General features: G+C 39.1%; 1 protein-coding gene across 24 annotated transcripts in view; it reads left to right on the plus strand.

The window, feature by feature from the left end:
* Positions 1-21,645, plus strand: part of Adgrg2 (adhesion G protein-coupled receptor G2) — a 107,759-nt gene that overhangs the window by 75,388 nt on the left and 10,726 nt on the right. For 13 of the 24 annotated variants that reach the window (XM_011247817.3, XM_017318479.2, XM_030251333.1 and 10 more), the window contains 15 exons: positions 3,187-3,242; positions 4,063-4,118; positions 6,051-6,090; positions 6,607-6,644; positions 8,999-9,093; positions 9,786-9,852; positions 11,344-11,735; positions 13,280-13,442; positions 14,522-14,678; positions 15,842-15,985; positions 16,584-16,706; positions 17,378-17,423; positions 17,508-17,632; positions 18,435-18,556; positions 19,939-20,207. In XM_011247817.3, the coding sequence (XP_011246119.1) occupies positions 3,187-3,242; positions 4,063-4,118; positions 6,051-6,090; positions 6,607-6,644; positions 8,999-9,093; positions 9,786-9,852; positions 11,344-11,735; positions 13,280-13,442; positions 14,522-14,678; positions 15,842-15,985; positions 16,584-16,706; positions 17,378-17,423; positions 17,508-17,632; positions 18,435-18,556; positions 19,939-20,207 (1,893 nt within the window). The remainder of the gene's footprint in view (positions 1-3,186; positions 3,243-4,062; positions 4,119-6,050; positions 6,091-6,606; positions 6,645-8,998; positions 9,094-9,785; positions 9,853-11,343; positions 11,736-13,279; positions 13,443-14,521; positions 14,679-15,841; positions 15,986-16,583; positions 16,707-17,377; positions 17,424-17,507; positions 17,633-18,434; positions 18,557-19,938; positions 20,208-21,645) is intronic. The other 11 variants (NM_178712.4, NM_001079857.2, NM_001290446.1 and 8 more) reach the window with 1 other exon arrangement.

The raw sequence follows: 21,645 nt of genomic DNA on the forward strand, positions 1-21,645 counted from the left end.
TCTCCTGTTGTGTCTAAACATGGCTTTCTGAGCTGTCCCTTTTTCATGCAACCAGGCTTCTACAAAGTCCCTAATAAAAAACAAAAGCAAATTTTAGACCTGGCTGAAATTACCTTTCCATTTTCTAGTCAGAGAAGATAGATAAGCTTCCACAACAAGGATTTTCACTTGAGCGTTAAATCCACACTAATTCTAGTAGCCTTAGAATTAATGCATGAAAAAAGTTAATAATAAAATTATTGGTTGGTGGAAGTTACTTCTTATAAGTAAATCCGTCAAGCTTTTCCATAGGACTTTACGTATTATGACTCAAAAGCAAAGTATTATCCTTTGCTAAGAGTAAAACAAACCAGACTTTTAGAATGTTTCATATATACCTAGTTTAATTAAATGCTGATTCCATTACTGTCTGTAGTGTTTTGCTATCTCTAACACTGTCCATGGTGTTTTTAAAATTGAGATGGAAATCTCTTGAGAACATGCTGTTTTTGAAATAGGAATAGTTTTTCCTCCTGCCATGGGCCAGAGGCACGAAACAACCTCTTTTTCTCCCATTGATTTGGCTCTCTGGGCTTTCTTCCTTATTAAGACCAATGAAAGCAAATGTGAAAAACAGAAAAATATGCTGTGGCAGGTCAGAACTGGATTGGAGATCATGGGTAGGAGGAAGAGGAAAACAGCAATTCCAGTAATAATCAATAGAAGAATTTTACCTTTTATGTTTTGTTCCTCTTTATAGTGTTATACTTCTTCTGAGAATTATAGGTAACATTTCAAGTAAAAAATACAACAGGGTAGATTAAAAAACAAGAAATTTTCCTATTTAAATACTTCAGGAATGGAGAGATGTCTCAGAGTTCAAGAGAACATATTGCTCTTGCAGAGGACTGAAGTTTGGTTCCTAGCAACTATGCAACAACTCACAACTACTTATAACTCCTACACTCTCTTTTGGTCTCCATAGGTACTATATTCACATGCGCACACACAAATAATTAATAATCAAATCTAAAAAATTAATAGTCTACAAATATGATATGTCCTACTGTGTGAGTATGAGAGTTGCTCAAGTGTGTTTTCTGCTGATATGTTCCAGGAACACTACAAATGGGCTAAGGGTGTGGCTCAATGGCAGTGCATTTGCCTAATCTGTTCGAGTCTCTGGGCTCAATCCCTACCACCACAAAAAAAGTATACATTTTATTTTCACATATTTGTATAACTTTCTCTTATTTTTAGTTCCCTTTTCCCTCTACCCTCTCTTACCCTTCTCTTTACTATATCCTTATAATATTATTTGGCAGCATCACCTATGTTTTGGACTGGGACTAATGTCTAGTTCTGTTTTGTTTCTAAACCATATTTGATAACTGAAAATCAAAATGTGGTTTAAAATGGTCATCTTGAATAACAGATGTCAGAAAGCTGGTTGGAGTAATGTTTTCCCCAATTAAGGGACTGAATTGACCATTTGTCGTAGTAACTGGGGAAAACAACTTCATCAGGGAACCCACTCTTCTGGCGCCAGAAATCCCATGATATCCTGCCAAAGACTAGAAACCTCTGCTCCTTTCAGGTTTCCAGTCTGGGACCATTAAAGATCTATGAATTAAGCTGAGAGCTTTCTGGCCAGGAAAAATTATATCGAGAGTCAAAAGGTGGTAGCTTTTTCATTGTTCCATGCAACCAGAACTTTTGTGTTCCCTGCACATTTGTAAAACTCATAATACACTCAACAAGAATGTGAGGGAGACAAATTGTCACACACATGGGGGGGGGGGGGAGAATCTAAACAAGCATTCAAAAGTTTGATTTTAAAATTATATATATATATATATATATATATATATATATATACACACACTTTATCGTCATGCACCCCAGAAGAGGGCATCAGATCCCACTACAGGTGGTTGTGAGCCACCATGTGGTTGCTGGGAATTGAATGTAGGTCTTCTGGAAGAGGAGCCCAGTACTGCTGAGCCATCCCTCTAGCCTCCTTGATATTTTTTAAGTGTATAATTTTATACAAATTTGAAGTATCTTTGTTTTTTAATAATTATGAATTATTTGAAATTTCTGTGTCAATATAAACTTTTATTAAATGAATTCATCAGACTCTGTTTCCAAATCCATGTGTGTGTGTGTGTGTAAAACAGTAACAATTAAAGAATAAGAGGCCATAAATTTAAATTCGTGTGTCTGTGTGTGTGTGTGTGTGTGTGTGTGTGTGTAACAGTAACAAAGAATAAGAGGCCATAAATTTAAATCCATGTGTGTGTGTGTGTGTGTGTGTGTGTAACAGTAACAATTAAAGAATAAGAGGCCATAAATTTAAATTCACGTGTGTGTGTGTGTGTGCGTGTAACAGTAACAATTAAAGAATAAGAGGCCATAAATTTAAATCCGTGTGTGTGTGTGTGTGTGTGTGTGTGTGTGTAAAACAGTAACAATTAAAGAATAAGAGGCCATAAATTTAAATTCATGTGTGTGTGTGTGTGTGTGTGTGTGTGTGTGTAACAGTAACAATTAAAGAATAAGAGGCCATAAATTTAAATCCGTGTGTGTGTGTGTGTGTGTGTGTGTGTGTGTGTAACAGTAACAATTAAAGAATAAGAGGCCATAAATTTAAGATCAGGTAGAGATTTAGGAGAAGAGGGAGGATGTAAATGATGTAAATAAAATATGTATATGAAATTCTCAAAAAACAAATTTAAAAACTGATGAAGAATTGACTTCCATAAAGTTGCTTAGCTGCTAAGGAACATCTCTCTCTCTCTCTCTCTCTCTCTCTCTCTCACACACACACACACACACACACACACACACACATCTATGCCACTGTAACTCCAACTCTAAAACATGTTATTTGAAAGGTCATATTGGAACCATAGTCCCCAATTATCCTAAGTGAAAAAGTTCCAGCTGGAAGAAAAACAAAAACAAAAACATCTTGGGCAACAGGTGGCATTCTCTCTTACTGACTTCCTACATCAAAGTTGTAGCTCCTATTTTCTGAAAATTCTATTAACAAGCAATGAATAGCCATCGATAGAAGAGCAGGACTCAAAACAAAGAATATAATTAAACTTTATAAAATAATTTAATAACCTTGTAATGTGCTATATTAACCCTTAAACTGTAAGAACACAAGTCTCAAATTTCTTTCTGAAAATTTATTTTTAGTATTTTTTAGAGGTGAGATAGTGTTTCAACATGATGAAGACCACAATGTTACCCAGGTAGGCTTTCAAGATTTTATTTAACTGCAATCTTTCAAAGTACATTTACATGTATCTAAAGATTTACCAAAGACAGATTATTTGTGATACTTGTTATATTTGATTTATGAACAAATTTAAGTAAAATATGTCTCCTTGACTTTCTAGCTGTGTTCTTAAGGGCTTGAATTAATAATATTCAAGTTATTATTCTAGCAGTTCTATTTTAGTTCTTACTGGGTTTGTTGCTGAATAAGAATGGTAATATTGTGCAGTCCTATTACCAGTTAAAAGTATCAAGTATGTTTATTGAATTTAATAAGCATCTTCCAGATGTGGTTGCGTTCCACACTTGGGGAATTCAAGTACACTGATATACACCTTCCTGGCACCTAGAGGATCTAGAGCAAATGTGATTCTTCATTAATTGACTTTCTCCTAAATGCCTACTACATAGCAGACCATGATCTGAATGCTAGAAATAAAGCAACAGTACTGTCAAACTTCTCTTTTTACACAGATGTACCTTAACTTTGAATCCTGCCATGGGGAGAATTTTAATAGTACTGTTTTGGGGGAACCCTTGAAGGGAAGAAATACAGAACTGACTGACTCTGACACTTTAAAAATAAATAAAGCCAAATTAGCTCATCTAATATTGATTGACTCTTGGATACACCATCATCTGTGTATCCAAAATCTGATCATGTGCAGTTTATGGAGTTATGATTCACTCTTTAGGGCACAATTCTTTGGATGGATAAAAATGAAAATTCTTGTCAGATAATGTGTTTAAACATGATGCTTTGCTGTTTTCTTAATGAGTTCTCACCTCCAACAGAATCAAGATACAGCTAATGGCACCTTCGCTGGAGTCCTGTCTCTAAGTGAACTGAAGTAAGTAATCCGGCATTTTCTTTAAAAATTCATATATACCATGTGGAAAAATACACAGTGAGCTATTTTTGCTTTTGGAAACCAAGAATAGGACACAGAGACTCAAAGGATGCAGAGCAAATTAATTCTTGCCTACTTTACAAATTAACCATGGTTATCTGTCCTCAACTAACAGTCTCCTGAGGATGTTCCCGCTGGTGCACTGAAATTAAACAACAGCTTCATCTGAGCTGGTATTTGAATTTTAATACAATTCATTATCCGGTATTATTGTTAGACAAGCTGAAGTCCAGCCTTCTTGAAAGAGTGGTCAACCTATGGTCAGCAAGCCGCATGCAGCCGAGGAGAGATATAAAAGAGGCCCAACACAAAATTGTAAACAGCCTTAAAAACAAACAAACAAACAAAAGAGTAAGATACCAGAATAAATATGCAAATTAAGAGTGGGATAACTAATGGGTTTGTCCTGAATTCTTGAATAAAATTAATTTGTCCTAACCGGAAAAAAAAAAAAAACATTATTAAGTGTTTCTTGGAGGGAAGGTGACTCAGTTGCATGGGTTCATAATATGAACTTTTCAAATGAAAACATTGCTTCACAATGTCAAATGGTGGGACACACTTTACTATATACCATTTGTTTATGTTGTCATGAAACATCAGTGATTTAACAGTCAGAGAGGGAACACTGGGGATTGTAGCACATGCCTTTAATCCCAGCACTTGGAAGGCAAAGAAAGGCAGGAGAATCTCTTGATTTTAAGGGTAGCCTTGTCTATGTAGCAAGTTCTGGAACAGCTAGCACTACATAGAAAGACTCTGTCCAAAACAAAAAGTTAAAGGTCAGAAAGGGAAATCTTGGTTCACTACATGTCAGCTTGCAAGAACTTCCAAGGACAATGAGATACATTATCAATGTCCCCAGTTAGACCATAGGTTTTCTCCTGTTGCTGAGAGGAAGAATTTCATGAATATGGCATGGATCAGCTACCAAAGGACAATCTAAGGATGTAAATATAGAGCAGAAGGAGTGGCTAGGACCACGGAAACCAACAGAAAGAAGGTATCCTCTGAGCACGGTTTGGCAAATGTGGGCTTGGGAAGCTAGTTGACCACTGTTATGCATTCTTTTCCAGATCTTACTTAAAGTCACCTACAATTGTTGCCCATTCCTCCAAGCAGGGCACTCTCAACCTCAGCATTGTTGCCCTCTGGGGACCCATAGTTCACTGTCATGAGGACCTGTTCTATACATGGTAGGATATTTAGAAGCATCCCCAGCCTCACCCCACCAGATACCAGCATCAGCCTCCTCAGTGTAACAATGAGAAATGGTTCCAGACAGACGTCTCCTGGAGGGCAGAATCACCTCTCTTGAGAAGAGTGACTTCTTTAGCTAGAATTCTTTCATCTGAACTTCAGTAAACATCTGCCAAATTGAAGAAATGGAAACATTGTAGAAGCATAAATGGAGGCAAGGAATGAGAGAAATTCCCACGGGGATATTGGATGAGAGGGAGACAGGGCTGGAATCATAGAAGGTAGATGAGGTATTAATCAGAAGGCCAGGATGAGTGGCTTACCATTCTCAGAAATCTTTGCCCTGGGCCAGATATTCCTTTGACTGTCTGCCAGAAGAAGTTGCCTTGGGGTTTGCAGTAGCCTAATGAATAACACGATTGCTCAACCATAATTTATATCTTGCTCTTAGCTAGGACTGATCCACCTCCCATCTGCTTAGTTTTCCTTGTCTTATAAATAATTGATTTTCCCCACAGAGCAATCTCTTATTATGCCCCATGTCTCTTCACAGTGAACACTGTAAGCAGTACATGCCACATGCCTGATCTAATTGCTTAAAAAGGGACCTTGTTTTGAATTTCCCATCACTAATGGTCTCCTTCATGTTAATTTCTCTCATTCTATTCACAGGCGATCAGAGCTCAACAAAACTCTACAGACCTTAAGTGAGGTAACCATAGAATATCCTATACCTTGCTTATTATTATTATTATTATTATTCAGGGGAAGTGTATGTAATTCTGCATTCTTGGAAGATACATATTTAGATTCTCCCAAATCTGTCATGCTAAAACAGCAAATGAATGAACCTGTTGCATTGTTCCAAAACTCAGAAGTAGAAGCTATAGGTGGGCACTGTGAGGAGTTAGGATTGCTGTTGTGTAAGATCAAAAGTTTCTTCAAATCAAAGCTCTGGGAGATTGAGCTACCTTGTGTATAAGTGAGCTCTCTGACACTGGGGGCCTCCAAACAAAGCTTCTATGGCCTGAAGGTCTTTTGTGCTATGTTGAGAACTCAAGAGAGTGTACAGAATATCTCTAGAGGTTCTTGTCATTCTGAAATTCTATGATTAACCCTGCATTGTCTTTTCTGACATCTCTAACTGTTAAAATAAAGTATGTATGTATGTTTGTATGTATGTATATATATCTATGTATATATATATGTTTATGTTTATTTATTTCAGACTTACTTTATAGTGTGTGCTACAGCAGAGGCCCAAAGGTAAGGCATGTTTAACTTTTATAGATAACTTTTCTCCATTTATGGAAATAAAGTATCATGAAAGCTTAGTTTTAAATTGTCAATTCAAAGACTTTCCTCTAACAAAGAAATATTGGCGGTATTTTGCCTTTATATATCCTTATGACTATAAATGATTCTTTCTTATGACTATAAATGATTCATCTTTCTTCTCACTCCTTTGGATCATCGGGCTCACATTAGGCCAGGCCAGGCAAATTCCAGGTAGAAAGGGAGACCTACAAAAAGGAGCTTGGGAAACAAGATATGGGGACAGAAACACATAGAATGTAAAAGAAAAGAAAAAAATGCACTGCCATATCCAGGGATCCACCCCATAATCAGCTTCCAAACGCTGACACCATTGCATACACTAGCAAGATTTTGCTGAAAGGACCCAGATATAGCTCTCTCTTGTGAGACTATGCCGGGGCCTAGCAAACACAGAAGTGGATGCTCACAGTCAGCTAATGGATGGATCACTGGGCTCCCAATGGAGGAGCTAGAGAAAGTAGCCAAGGAGCTAAAGGGATCTGCAACCCTATAGGTGGAACAACATTATGAACTAACCAGTACCCCAGAACTCTTGACTCTAGCTGCATATGTATCAAAAGATGGCCTAGTTGGCCATCACTAGAAAGAGAGGCCCATTGGACACGCAAACTGTATATGCCCCAGTACAGGGGAACGCCAGGGCCAAAAAAAAAAAAAATTGGGAATGAGTGGGTAGGGAAGTGAGGGGGAGGGTATGGGGGACTTTTGGGATAGCATTGGAAATGTAATTGAGGAAAATATGTAATAAAAAAGAATAGAAACGTAAAAAAGAAAAAAAGAAAAAAATGTATCTGCAGGAGCAAAGCAATTACTGGGGGGTGTACAGATAATTATTTTAAGTTCTGTCCTGGGGTGGCCCTGGTTGTTAAGTCAGTGGCTTGTAAAGTGGTAAACACTCTACAAGAACCCTGAGCATTTGAAGCCAGTTTGAATGACAATTTTAACTCATCAACTTTTCACTGATGCAAAGCATGGCAAGTCTTACATGCAATTGTTTGTTGGGTCCTCACATACTATTGATTTCTACTTCATTCTTACTCTCTATCTCTCTCCAATATTTGCAGCATTAATTTCTTTCTACCTACATCATTAGTAATGGAGAGAACGGCTTAAAATATTAGTCATCTTATATCTAGATTGAATTTTGGGGAGATTTGAGATTTATGAGACCTTTACATTTGCCTAGGCTAGTTTATAGAAAGGTTTCTGGGTTGGAATTTGAAGTGACACCAGGCACATAGTCAGGGTTTTGTTTTTGTTTTTGTTTTTGTTTTTGTTTTTGTTTTTTTGAGAGGTGGTAAAAAATTTAAATGTAAATGCTAGTCTTTGCAGCCAAGTTGTATGCCTGCAAAACAAACCAGGAGTCAAGTGTGGACAGAAGGTCTCTGGTCTGAAGCACCTGTGAATGTGAACCTGATATCTCTTATAGTAAAGTTTTGAGGGTAAAGTACAGACCACATGTATTATCAGGGTTCTCCAAGAAACATAACTTATAGAATACACACACACATACACACACACACACACACACACACACACACACACATATATGTTTACACACATATAAAAATCCCCATATATATAAATATATACACATACAGACATACATATGTGTATATATATTTGTACCTATACCTATAACAAGAGGATTTATTAGAATAACTTGCAGGGTTTGGTTCAACTAATCCAACAATGGCTGTCTATCAAAAGAAGGTCCAATTATCTAGTAGTTGTTCAGTTTACAATGCTGGATGTCTTAGCTGGTCTCCATTTTACAATGCTGGATGTCTTAGCTGGTCTCCATTTTACAATGCTGGATGTCTTAGCTGGTCTCCATTATATTTTAGAATTCCAAAGAAGTAGACTTTAATGCCAGTGAAGGAATGGACTTGCTATCAACAGTGAGAGCAAGCAGGCAAACAGAGAGCAAGCTTCCTCCTTCCATGTCAACAGGTGTGGCCCAGATTAAAAGTAGATCCTCCCACCTCAAAAGATCTGGATGTGTTTCTTCTCATTTCAAATGAAGAAAATCTCCCTCAAAGGCATCTGGCTTTAGCTAATTACAGATGTAGTCAAGTTGGCAACTGAAAATAGCCAACCTAGAAGAGACCCTAGAAGATGGGTGTTTGTAAGGCTAGTGGGGTAAAACTGCAAAGCAAACACTATCAGTGTCCCTTTCCTCACTCTTGAGTTTGAAAAAGTAACTACAAAGTATAGGCAAATGTCTAATAAATACTGTGCATACATACTAACATCCTGGCTGTCTGTGTTTCTCTTTGCAGCACGGTAAACTGTACATTCACAGTAAAACTCAATGAGACCATGAATGTGTGTGCCATGATGGTTACTTTCCAAACTGTACAGATTCGGCCAATGGGTAAGATGTCTCTGTGGCTGCACGCTTTTTCACACGAATTTTGATGGAGGGCTCTGTGTTGAGTATTCATTCAATGGCTTGTTGCTAGGCCTTGTCTGATTCATTTTTAATTGACTAGCAAGCTATATATATATTTATGTGTACAGTGATGTTCAGGTGTACATTGTAGAATATCTAGGGCATGCTATTTAGGAACTTTCAAGTATATAATATATTAACTATAGTCACCATGTCACAAAATAGGTCTCTTGAAGTCTAACTGAATTTTGTGTCCTTTAGCCAAAAATTCTCCAGTTTTCTCCTTTAGTTTCATCTGGTAACTCCCATTTTATTCTCTGTTTCTATGAGTTAGACCTTTGTAGATTCCACAAGTGAGTAAGATCATGTGGTGTTTGTTTTCTATACCTGGCCTATAACTCTTAAGCTAATTTTCTTCAGGATATATTTACTTCTTAATCCTTCTTTGGAGTTTCTAAAGAGAGATTGATCTTGCAAGCACATAACCAAACAGAAAAAAGCTCAATAAATAATTTAGCAAGCATATATATATATATATATATATATATGCCAATATTAAACACAGTCAATAAATTTTGCCACTGAATCAAGACAATTACTCTTTAAAATCACAGCCTGTCAGTCTGGGCTTCTATTTTTCTTTATTCTTGACCATGCATTTTTGTCTCCTTTAGAACAGTGCTGCTGTTCCCCGAGGACTCCCTGCCCTTCCTCACCAGAAGAGTTAGAAAAACTACAGTGGTATGTAACAGATTTGCTGAGCTTCCAATAAATAAATAAATAAATAAATAAATAAATAAATAAATAAACTACAGTGGTATGTAACAGATTTGCTGAGCTTCCAATAAATAAATAAATAAATAAATAAATAAATAGCAAAAACGAATCAATCAAGCAAAGCAAATGTGGAAATAAAACATATATACATAGAACACTTAATCCCCATGCTAGCCAAGGATAGTCAGAATTTTCAGGTTTTCGGTTTTAGAGAAAATGGTTTTCTGTTCTGTGGAGCTTCCATTCGGAATGCTGGCTTCAAACCATTTCTGAATCTTGGTTACACACTGGGATCACTGGATGAGCCTTACAGAATTTTATAGCTGCGTATGGTGTACTTTTGTGGTGTGCTAAATGATGATAGGCATTTGGGTCTCACTCTGAATGTCACAAGTGAACACTGGGAGAAAATGAATGAAGGGCATGTGGAACTCTTGTTTTGTTGCCTTGTTATAGGCCATAAATTAGCTCAAATTTTAGTTTTTAGAAACACTGATTCCTGATCACCACCCTCAGAGATCTATTTCATATTTTAATGCCTGTTTCTCAAAAGACTGAGACAGGAAGCTCACCTTGAGAGCGAGGCCAGCCTGAGCTACATAATGTAATCGAATTTCAGCCTGGCTGCACAGAGTAATATTCTGTCTCAAAAAAACAAAGTAAAGGTGGTAAAAACACTTTGGGTGGCTTTAAAAATTAAAATTGAGAATCACAGATTGGGTGGTGGTGGCACATGTTTTTAATTCCAGCACTCAGGCAGGAGGCAGGAGGCAGGAGGCAGGAGGCAGGAGGCAGGAGGCAGGAGGCAGGAGGCAGGAGGCAGGAGGCAGGAGGCAGGAGGCAGGAGGCAGGAGGCAGGAGGCAGGAGGCAGGAGGCAGGAGGCAATCTGTGAGTTCGAGGCCAGCCTGCTCTACAAATAAGTTTTAGGGTTACACAGAGAAGCCCTGTTTCAATAAAAACAAGAGAGAGATAGTTGATTTACAAGTCAGGGATTATCTCTTTGTGCCCAGTTTGATTCATGTTTCATCCAACCAATTTCTTGATCACTTACCATGTTCTAGTGACCACTATACCTGGATATAATGGTACGGAATTGGTTAAGACAGATTTCGAGTGTGATGAAACCAGTTAAGTTATGGGACATTTAGTATGTCTTTCCTCCAGGAACACGGAGAATGTTATAAGATCCTAGATTACGTGTTGCATAGAGCTCTAAAGCATTGATAAATCAGTGAACCAGAACTGGGGTTTGTAAAATAATGCTAATATCTCTCCCTGGCATCATGAAGGGGTGGGGGCAGAAGCCAGTGTCAGAATCACACAGAGTGTAAAGTGGACAGTCTTTTAGAGTGAAACTGTTAAGCTGGTTGTGCCAGACAGCTGCTGGGGTTGATGACTCAGTCCTCTGTGCCTTATTGGTGTCTCATATGTATCGCTCTGGTTTTTTCCTTTAGTGAACTGCAGGATCCCATTGTCTGTCTTGCTGATCAACCGCATGGCCCACCGTTATCGTCTTCCAGCAAGCCTGTTGTACCTCAGGCCACCATTATTTCCCATGTTGCTAGTGACTTCTCTTTGGCTGAACCCCTTGATCATGCCCTTATGACCCCAAGCACACCCTCTCTGACACAAGAAAGTAACCTTCCATCTCCTCAGCCTACGATCCCCCTGGCTTCCAGTCCTGCCACTGACTTGCCAGTTCAATCTGTAGTGGTCTCTTCTTTGCCTCAAACTGATCTTTCCCACACCCTGTCACCGGTGCAGTCCTCCATTCCCTCTCCTACCACACCAGCCCCATCTGTCCCTACAGAACTGGTCACCATCAGCACACCTCCTGGTGAGACAGGTAAATATGAGAAGCCAAGCTGATCAAGGAGGATGTTAGGATTTGGGCTTCCTAAAAAACTTGCAAATCAAAGATACACAATAAGACTTCATTAAGCCACCCTTCTGAACCATTTGGAAGATCCAGGCTTAACCTCACATCCAGCAAAAGCTAAAAAAAAAAAAAAAAAAAAAAAAAGTTTAGCACTTCCAGACCTATTCCACACGGGAATGGATAAGTCACTCTGGGTGGACTTGGCTAGGAATAGGATAAATGAGAAAGTCATGGAAAGTGCAAAGTGTTCCCAGGAGTTTAGTGATATAGGAAATATAGGACAGAAGGAAAGGAACAGAGAGTATTCCAGACTCTTAGGAACCTTAGTTCTGTGAGTATGAACCAAGCTTCCCTTTAGAAACTAGAGGATGGGAGACAAAGCCTAGCCTGATGTATTAGTAGTTTGGAGCTCAGGTTATGGCTTCCTCTGCCATCATGCCAGCATCCCCAGGGAGATTTGGCGCGTCTACCAAGTGACTTACGGTTTCTCCTAATAAGCATTGCTCTCAAAATATCTTAAAATAAATGTATAAATTTTAGGCAAAATTATGGAATCATAATATAAAAGGAGATTTAATGGCTGGATAAAAAGTATTATTAAAATTCCTTGCCCTGGGCCTACAGTGATTATTTTCCCATAGCTATTCCCACTGACCCGCTACCCCCAAATCCATCAAGAAGACCCTGAACCTAGGCCTCTACTCTTAGGGCAATAGAAATGAAGCAATATATTCATACAAGATGCACATCAGAGTATAGCCTAGTAGCTAAAAAGTAGATAAAGCTTATTGGCTCTGTAGAGAGGAGTGATTATATAAGGCATGCTACCTCAACACAGCATCTTTTGATCAATGACATGGGTCATTAGAATAGCTGTACAAAAATTGGGGGCACTCTCATATCTTGATGTGAAGAGGTAACGGCCCAACAACAGCTAGTTAAAAATATTCCATTTTCATAATAGGATGCACATGGATATAGACCAGAAAAGAATATGCAAAATAAGAAATCAGATATAAGTAACAAAATTAAGGGACATTTTTATATTTTAAAACTGAGTGTGGCCACCACTGATATGTTATGCATTCCCCTGTAATTTCAACACCTCAAATATGTCATATGAAGAGAATCACATAGGTTGTGTCCTTTTGAGTTTAGATTTTTTTTCATTTAACATAATGTATTGGACAACTGGAGAGCCACCCTGTTGTGATAAGCATTGGTAGCTAATTTCTTTTTGTCACTAAATAATATTCCATTATGGACACACCACAGTTTATCCATCTGTTTTCCAGTTCATGGACATTTGGATTATTTCTCATTTAGAACTATTATGAAAAAAGATACTATGAAAAATCACAACTAAGTCTTCTAAATACATATATCTTCTTCCTTTGGATGAATACCCAGGAGTGAGCTGACCACATCATGGGGTCTGTTTATCTTCAGAAGTGACTTTTGCATCATGCATTGCATAACATGACTTGTTTGTTTGTTTGTTTTTGATACAGTTGTCAACACTAGCACTGTTTCTGATCTGGAAGCCCAAGTATCCCAGATGGAGAAAGCTTTGTCTTTGGGTAGCTTAGAGCCTAATCTTGCAGGCGAAATGGTAAACCGAGTCAGCAAACTCCTTCACTCTCCACCTGCCTTGCTAGCCCCTCTAGCTCAAAGGTATGACTCCACAAACACAAGGGTGTGTTCTGTGTGCTTCAGAGATGAGCTCTGCTACCTGAGCTTTCCGTGTTGAATGAGTGAGTTTATTAAGGATGTAAATAGCAAAAGTAAGAATAAGAGTTGAGTAGCAGATAGAGAGAAGCAACAGATAATAAAATGTCATTAAATTTGGGGGTTCAGAACATTCATCAGAGACAACTGACTGAAGTAGCCCAATTAAGAAAGCAAGCAAGGGGCTGGAGAGATGGCTCAGCGGTTAAGAGTGCCGACTGCTCTTCCAAAGGTCCTGAGTTCAAATCCTGGCAACCACATGGTGGCTCGCAACCATCTGTAACAAAAAATCTGATGCCCTCGTCTGAAGTGTCTGAAAACAGATACAGTGTGCTTACATATAATAAATAAATAAATTTAAAAAAAGAAAGAAAGAAAGAAAGAAAGAAAGAAAGAAAGAAAGAAAGAAAGAAAGAAAGAAAGCAAGCAAAAGGTGACATTTTCAAATTGGGGGCTTACAAACAATCACCTAACAAAAACCAACTAAGGCAGCCAACTAGATTTCTAAGTTGAGGGGGGTCAAGGAAGACAGTCCTCTTTGTCATCTCCGGAAATGAACTTCCAGCCTCCAGTTTTTGCTATAGACATTTTTATATTATGGGATAAGCAATAAGAACCTGGATTGGAAATAGTTCACCTTCAAGGGCTTCTCGAGGACACGCTGTTTTTAATATCCTTAGCTACGTGGGGTTTTTTTGTTGTTGTTGTTTTTTCTCCCTGTTACAGCGTTAGAGAAGCAGCCTCAGCCTATCCCAGGAAAGGATACTAATTAACATTTTGGAGAACACTTGAAATAAACATGCTGGAGTCTAGGGCCCTCCTGCTCCAACAGTGTTTAATGAACACATGGCAACTTACCTATATAGTGTATATTACAGGATGCTAGGAGGATCCCCTCGAAGTTGAAGATACTTGATTCTGTGACTAGTGATAGGCACAGTATTTGTCACCCAGTTGATATTCTATATTAGAGTGAGGGAGAGAAAACAAGAGGACTAAATTTAAACTGCCAACTGTCTTTACAGGTTGCTAAAAGTGGTAGATGCCATTGGCTTACAGCTGAATTTTTCATCTACAACTATCAGTCTAACTTCACCTTCTTTGGCTCTTGCTGTGATCAGAGTGAATGCCAGTAATTTCAATACCACGACTTTTGCAGCCCAAGACCCAACAAATCTCCAGGTACAACAATCTAATTTCTTATAGAAACAACATTTTCTGGTGCACAATTGGAGCTCCCGCTGTGCTTCCTGATGGAGGCAATTACTGTTGATTATCAGGAGTGATATTTACTATTCAGAAGATTTAATATCTGACTCCTTTAAGGAGGTGATGGCAGGTGGAACTCTGAGTTCAAGGCCAGCCTGGTAGCCAGTGAGATACCACAGAATAATAATAAAATAATAATAATAATAATAATAAAATGACATGGGTTTTGAAAGCTGAGATGGGACTCAGTGGCATAGGGCATGTTTTGTGTGCACGAGGCCCTGGATACAACCCCCAGCATTCAGAAAAATACATAATTTGACTAGAGATTCTTGTGCCCATGTGGACCCTTTAGTAACTGGATAGTGGAAAGTGTGTGTGTGTGTGTGTGTGTGTGTGTGTGTGTGTGTGTGTGTGTGTGTGGTATATGGCAGGGACTGGTATTTTCATGAAGGAATTCTAGGCAGTTGGGGACCTATGCATGGAGATGAATTTCAACATTTAAAATTTTTATAACTACCCTATGTGTATAATAATGCTGAAAGTCAATCCTGCTTCTAGTGCTTTCTATCCACCCTTTAGCAGTGGTTTTCAACCTTCCTAATCCTTTAATACAGTTCCTCGTGTTGTGGTGACCCCAACCATAAAACTATTTTCATTGCTACTTTGTAAATGTAATTTTACTACTGTTATGTATTGTAATGCAGATGTGCAGTATATGTGAAATGCAACCCCTAAAGGGGTCAAGGCCAACAGGTTGAGCACCGATGATCTAGAAGGACTGTGGGCTAGAAACACTACAGTCAAACAAAGTCTTGCTTTTTACAGTCGTCATTGATTAAGCACACTGCACAGACTCTCATGATGACTGCCCTAGCACTTGCTTACTGACTTGGTGTGCGAACTCCTGTGGTCTCCTGAACCCTGCAAGCATCTTACTCTTTGACCATTTCTATGTGTCCTTAAAATGTTTCCTTTCCTGCTTGGAGGCATCACCCAACCAGAGACATAGAAGCAGAGTTGTTTTCTAGAGAAATCTAGATCAAGGCCCTTCAGGTCCCTCCACATTGAGCTTAGTTGTAATAATCTCACTGATTCAACTCAGACACATTTACTATCTCTTACTTGATCTCCAGGTTTCTCTGGAAACCCCACCTCCTGAGAATAGTATTGGTGCCATTACTCTGCCCTCATCACTGATGAATAATTTGCCAGCTAATGATGTAGAATTGGCTTCAAGGATTCAGTTCAATTTCTTTGAAACACCCGCCCTGTTTCAGGTAAAGTTGCTACTTATTGATTTGGGTTTGGTTTGGAGGTGGGTGACTTAATTCTGCTTCATCATCACATACTCTTAAGCCTGCCACAAATCAAATGGAGTGTGGAAACCCTGTAGTTAATTTTTATCCACACGCCACTCTTCCTGATGATAATTAGCAGTTACCAACACATTCGTAGTACTCACAAATGGCTATGCTCCGCCCTACGAACTCACAAGTGTTGACTCTGATCCCTATCCTAGGAGGAAAGAACCTACTCTTACTCCATTTTACAGATTAAGTAATGGAGACACAGGGAGATTCAATAGCTTGCTTAAGGACACAAGATTTGAATGATTCCTGTTGGGTCACCCTTTAAGAATTCATGAGGTCCTATAGTGTCAGCTGTACACTTCAACTTAGTATTTAGAGCCTTGGGGTGAAATAAATCCTGCTTCTGGTTGTTGTCTCTTGGAAAAGTTACTTTACTACATCACAATTTCTGACCTACATTGTAAGCAATGTGAAGTCAAACAGTTCTTAGTGTCCTTTGAGTCATAAATTAGCCCTTACCATATGTCATTTCCATTTTCGTCTTGCTGCTTCTTTGTGGTGCTAGGATCCTTCCCTGGAGAACCTCACTCTGATAAGCTATGTCATATCATCAAGTGTCACAAACATGACCATCAAGAACTTGACAAGAAACGTGACAGTCGCACTGAAACACATCAACCCAAGTCCGGTGAGGAGATATCTGTCTGCTTGTACGGACTGTGCTGGTAGGGCAAGGCTGGAGACAAGTGATGTGTGTGAGACCACAAATTGCCTGTTGATCTATAGAATCTTGACATCCCAAATAATTTCATTTTTGACCATGTAGCTTCTGAGGCAGACCAGTGCCAAAGCAAGTTCATAGCCACTGCTGGGCTTCACTGTGGGAAGAGCTGTGGCTGCAGATTTGTCTCTCACTTCCAGACATCTCATCTCATATGGAGTTTCAACTATAACCTCACTTCTCAGAGTGTGCTCTCCAGACTTGCAACATCAGTGTCACCTGAGAGTTGACTAGACTTGCAAAGGCTCAGGCCCCACCCCAGACCCACTGAGCAGAATATATTCCCTGCCCCCTGAGCTGGGGATTGAACTCATGCCCTCACCAACTAGGCAAGTGCTCTACCACAAAGTGAAGTGTATGTATATATTTTTAAACAAGTCCCTAAGGTGATATATATATGCATAATTGATATTTTAAGAAGCACTGACCTATACAGGGCTCATTTGCCTCTTAAAAATCACATAAAATAAGTCTCCAAAACCCAAGCATAAGATTATGAAGTTAAAAATATCACTGATTTCCCCAATTGCTTTTCAGTTCAGCAAATTAATTAGCTATGACTTATCTTTCTGCTACAGGATGACTTAACTGTGAAATGTGTATTCTGGGACTTGGGCAGAAATGGTAGGTTCCAATTTTATACCCTTTCAAGGTCTTAGTGAGGGAGTGGGGAAGTTGGTAAGTCACTGTGCCTTGCTGATGGGACAGATACTGCTCTTGTGCCAACAGGTGGCAAAGGAGGTTGGTCATCTGATGGCTGTTCCGTCAAAGACAAGAGAATGAATGAAACCATCTGTACCTGTAGCCATCTTACAAGTTTTGGCATCCTATTGGTAACGCACCCATACTCAGTGGCCTTAGATTATGGGTTTGAGGGCTAGCTGGACATTATACCAGAAATATCTACTCTACTTGATGACTAGACAGATAAGCAGAAAACATAATAATATTGAGGCATAGTTATTCACCAAAGAAACCACTCTTTTAATAACCAATATTTGGATGTAGAATACAAGTATTTCTTCCCATTCTATTTTCACATTTGCATTTTCTCCTTTAAATAGCAAGGGATTCCTATTAGAATGGGCAATACAAATTATCTGCCTTTTGATGCATTTAAAATGTTTATAAAATACTCTGACATAAATTATTGTTATTATTATTTTGTGCATGCTATGCAAGGACTCTACCACTTAGCCACACCCCCATCCTTAAGTGATATCATTTAATTTTCCCAGCATTCCTTTAGCACAGGTCATTTTATTGCAATTAGAATTAAGCCTTATGGTAATTGTTCATAGTCATTCATAGGACTAAGGAATGTAAGAGCCAAGAGCCAAACATCAGTCTTTAGGCTTCTAATCTAGGGCTTCTCCAGTACACTATGATGCAGTGAGCCCTGGAGTTGGGCAACCCTGAACTTGAATTCTGCTCCCTCCACTTTCTAGCTAGGATCTCAGGCAGGTTACTGGAAGTCCTTATTTTAACCTGACAGTGATTGTGCCTATCTTATAGATTGGTTGAACAGACTGTGAAACTATTAATGGATACTTAGTATATCCAACAAACATAATGGTGGTTCTTATTATGCATTTAAAATTGTTTAATCACTGAAAGCAATATTTTATTTCCCAGGACCTATCTCGAACATCCTTACCACCAAGTCAAATGATGGCTCTGACATTTATCACGTATATTGGCTGTGGGCTTTCATCAATTTTTCTGTCAGTTACTCTTGTAACCTACATCGCCTTTGAGTGAGTATCTACAACTGGAAATTTGGTTTATAAGATGCAGCTCTTACCTTCAGCATCAAAATGTGTTATTTCAAAACCCTTTCTTCCTCCCACCCTGTCCTTTAGAATGTCCAGGTATGAAATGTCATGAGAGGTTTCTGGTTTATATGCTTCTGCCTTCCACTAGCTGATGAGCTCACTAGGGACTGTGCCATGATCATCTTTGTACCCCAAATGGGTGCCTAGTATGTCACCAGCAGTTAGTGGAGGAAAAAAGGGACAGTGACTGAGATTCAAGAGGTTACAGTTTGAAAGGGATCATAGCACCATGCACAGAAAAAATCCATAAATTAAGTTAATAAATAATACTGAACAAATGTAAAAGATTAGCTATTATATTAACTGGTATAGGAATGAAGAAGATGAGTGCAAAACTGAACTGAAAAAAAATCACTGAGTGTGATTTTGTAAGTGAAAGCAAAGAATGACACTTTAAATGACATCGCCTCCTTCTTGGCTCACCAGAAGGGCTCCTCTTACATTTTTAGAGGGGAATCCTAGCAGATAAATTAGCTGCATTTCCCTGTGACATTACCTTTAGCAATAATTTAAACTCTTCTTTCCATGATCTCAGTTTAAGTAATAGCATAAGATCATATGGGAATCTGACCATATATTTGAAGATCTGAATGTAGCAGCCTTTCATGTGAGAAAAACAAGCAACACTTCTAGGAGTTGTTCAGGAGAAATGTGGAGGCTCCTCCTTGGTGTCGATTCCACACCGTTTAAAACTGTGTGTCTATAGACCCTGTGTAAAAGTTCCTACAGAAATGGAGACGCATTTTCCATACGATTGTCTCCTTAGTTGCTTCTCCTGGTGCGGCTGTTGAACACCTGACAAAGACATTGTCTAATATATGGAAGGAACGGTTTATTTTGGCTCATAGTTTGAAGGTTCTGTCCATCATGACAAGGGCATAGGGATGTCATAGCAGCAGGAACTGAGAGTGTTGAATGTAGGTACTCTGACCACTTTCTCCCTTTTATTCAGTCTAAGGCCCACCTCATGGAATAGTGCCACCCACACTCAAGGTGAATCTCCCTACCTTAGTTAATCTACTCCCACCCTTACAGCTGTGTGCAGATGCTCATCTCCTAGGTGATTCTAGGTTTTTGTTTTTGAAGTTGATGATGAGTATTAATTCTCACAATTTTTCAGTTTAGATTTTTCCTTCATTGTTGGTTTTAATGTCCCCTGTACACTCACCCAACAATGAGGAAATCTATGCATATCAGCATATGCTAAGGAACAATTCACTTAAAACTCTGAGACAGCTGAGAAGTATTTTTATACAAAGTTTAGCAGGCTATAATGCTCACTGGCTTTTGTCCTTTTATTTTAGAAAGATCCGGAGGGATTACCCCTCCAAAATCCTCATCCAGCTGTGTGCTGCCCTGCTTCTGCTCAACCTGATCTTCCTCCTAGACTCCTGGATTGCGCTGTATAATACCCGAGGTTTCTGCATTGCCGTGGCTGTATTTCTTCACTATTTTCTCTTGGTCTCATTCACATGGATGGGATTAGAAGCATTCCACATGTACCTAGCACTGGTCAAGGTGTTTAATACTTACATCCGAAAGTACATCCTTAAATTCTGCATTGTTGGCTGGGGTATGTATAAATTTGCTTGAATGCTACCTGGATTTTTTTTCCCCTGCCACCCAGCGTTCTAACTTTTAACCATGGATCTTGGATCCCACTTGGCAACTCTCTAAAGGAGCTTTGGACTCCTCACAGGCTGCACTGTCTCCAGAAGAATCTCACTGAGTCAGCAACCAGATTCTTTCCAAAACTCTACATTCTCCTTTCCATTAAGTTCATGACTCTTGGTGGCACTTACCAATGAACTTGGTTCTGGTCTCTTCAGTGAAAAAGAGTAAGCTGGTGGTACCTCACCCTCATAAGAGTCCTCTAGATAATCCACAAGTATGTAGTGCCCTATTTTTTTTTTATTTAGTTTCACGCTTCTCTGAAGACAAGCCAATGAGGCTAGCAAAGCAGTTATCAGCAGCACCCAGGCAAAGACCCTAGCTCTAAGTCATGGTGGAGCATGCCTCCATTTTGCAAGACTAGAAAACAGCTGTGCCTGGCTTTCTCACTCATTATGCATATCCTTTTCACTGGATTGCAACCATCAACACTCCTAAATTTCCTCTTCTTCAGTCTAAACAGTTCCTCCTGTACAACAGAACTGTAAGCCTTTCCTTACTTGTCCATCTGTCTGTCATTACATCTTTATGAAGAATAACAAAACACACAGTTTCCTTCATTTGTGCCAAAAAGGAAGTTATAGCTCCAGCTATATGGGCAGGAATTTATCTTCTTTAGAGAAAGCTAAAATGCCTTGTCAAGGAGTTTCCCCCACCTCCATAACTTATGTATGTCTTTGACCCTGAGGATCTAACCCAGGGCCGTGAACAGGCTAGGTAAGCACAATGGTCTATAACTTTAGCCTACAGTATTCAATACTTTAAAAAATGTCTCATTAGGAAACCATCATGTCAATATCATTAGAGGTACAAATGAATTAAAATAAAGAATGCATTTGAATGTTTCAGGCACCCCAGCCGATCTATAAAAGGAGTTGTTGTTGTAGTTGTCATCATCATCGTTGTTATTATTGTTTTACTTACCAGAGCAGTGATGCTGACTGACTGGTCTGTGTGCAGTGTTGGGTTGTAGCTCAGGGTTGGTGAGTGGTGACATGACATCTTTGAGGCACCTCTTCCTAGCCAAAAAGGAGCTAAACTGTCAGGAGCCCTCTTTTGTTGTGCCTCCTTTTCGCAGAGGTACAAATGGACCCCTAGAAAGCCGACATCATAGCGGTCACCAGCTGAGAGTCAGTGAAGACAGATTTTTCCATCCATCATTAGGTTCCAAATAATCAGTTGAGGAATTATAGTTTTGTAATGAAAAATTCACTGGGAGTTGCTTACTCTTAAATTTACAATGCAGACATGAGTGAGTTCTTGGTGGTGCTAGCTGCTCCAGGAGATGAGCCCTGCTATCTCAGCACATCATTCCCACTTGTCTGCGTCCCAAGTGAAGG

This window comes from Mus musculus, chromosome X, assembly GCF_000001635.26.
Source record: "Mus musculus strain C57BL/6J chromosome X, GRCm38.p6 C57BL/6J".
NCBI lineage: Eukaryota > Metazoa > Chordata > Mammalia > Rodentia > Muridae > Mus > Mus musculus.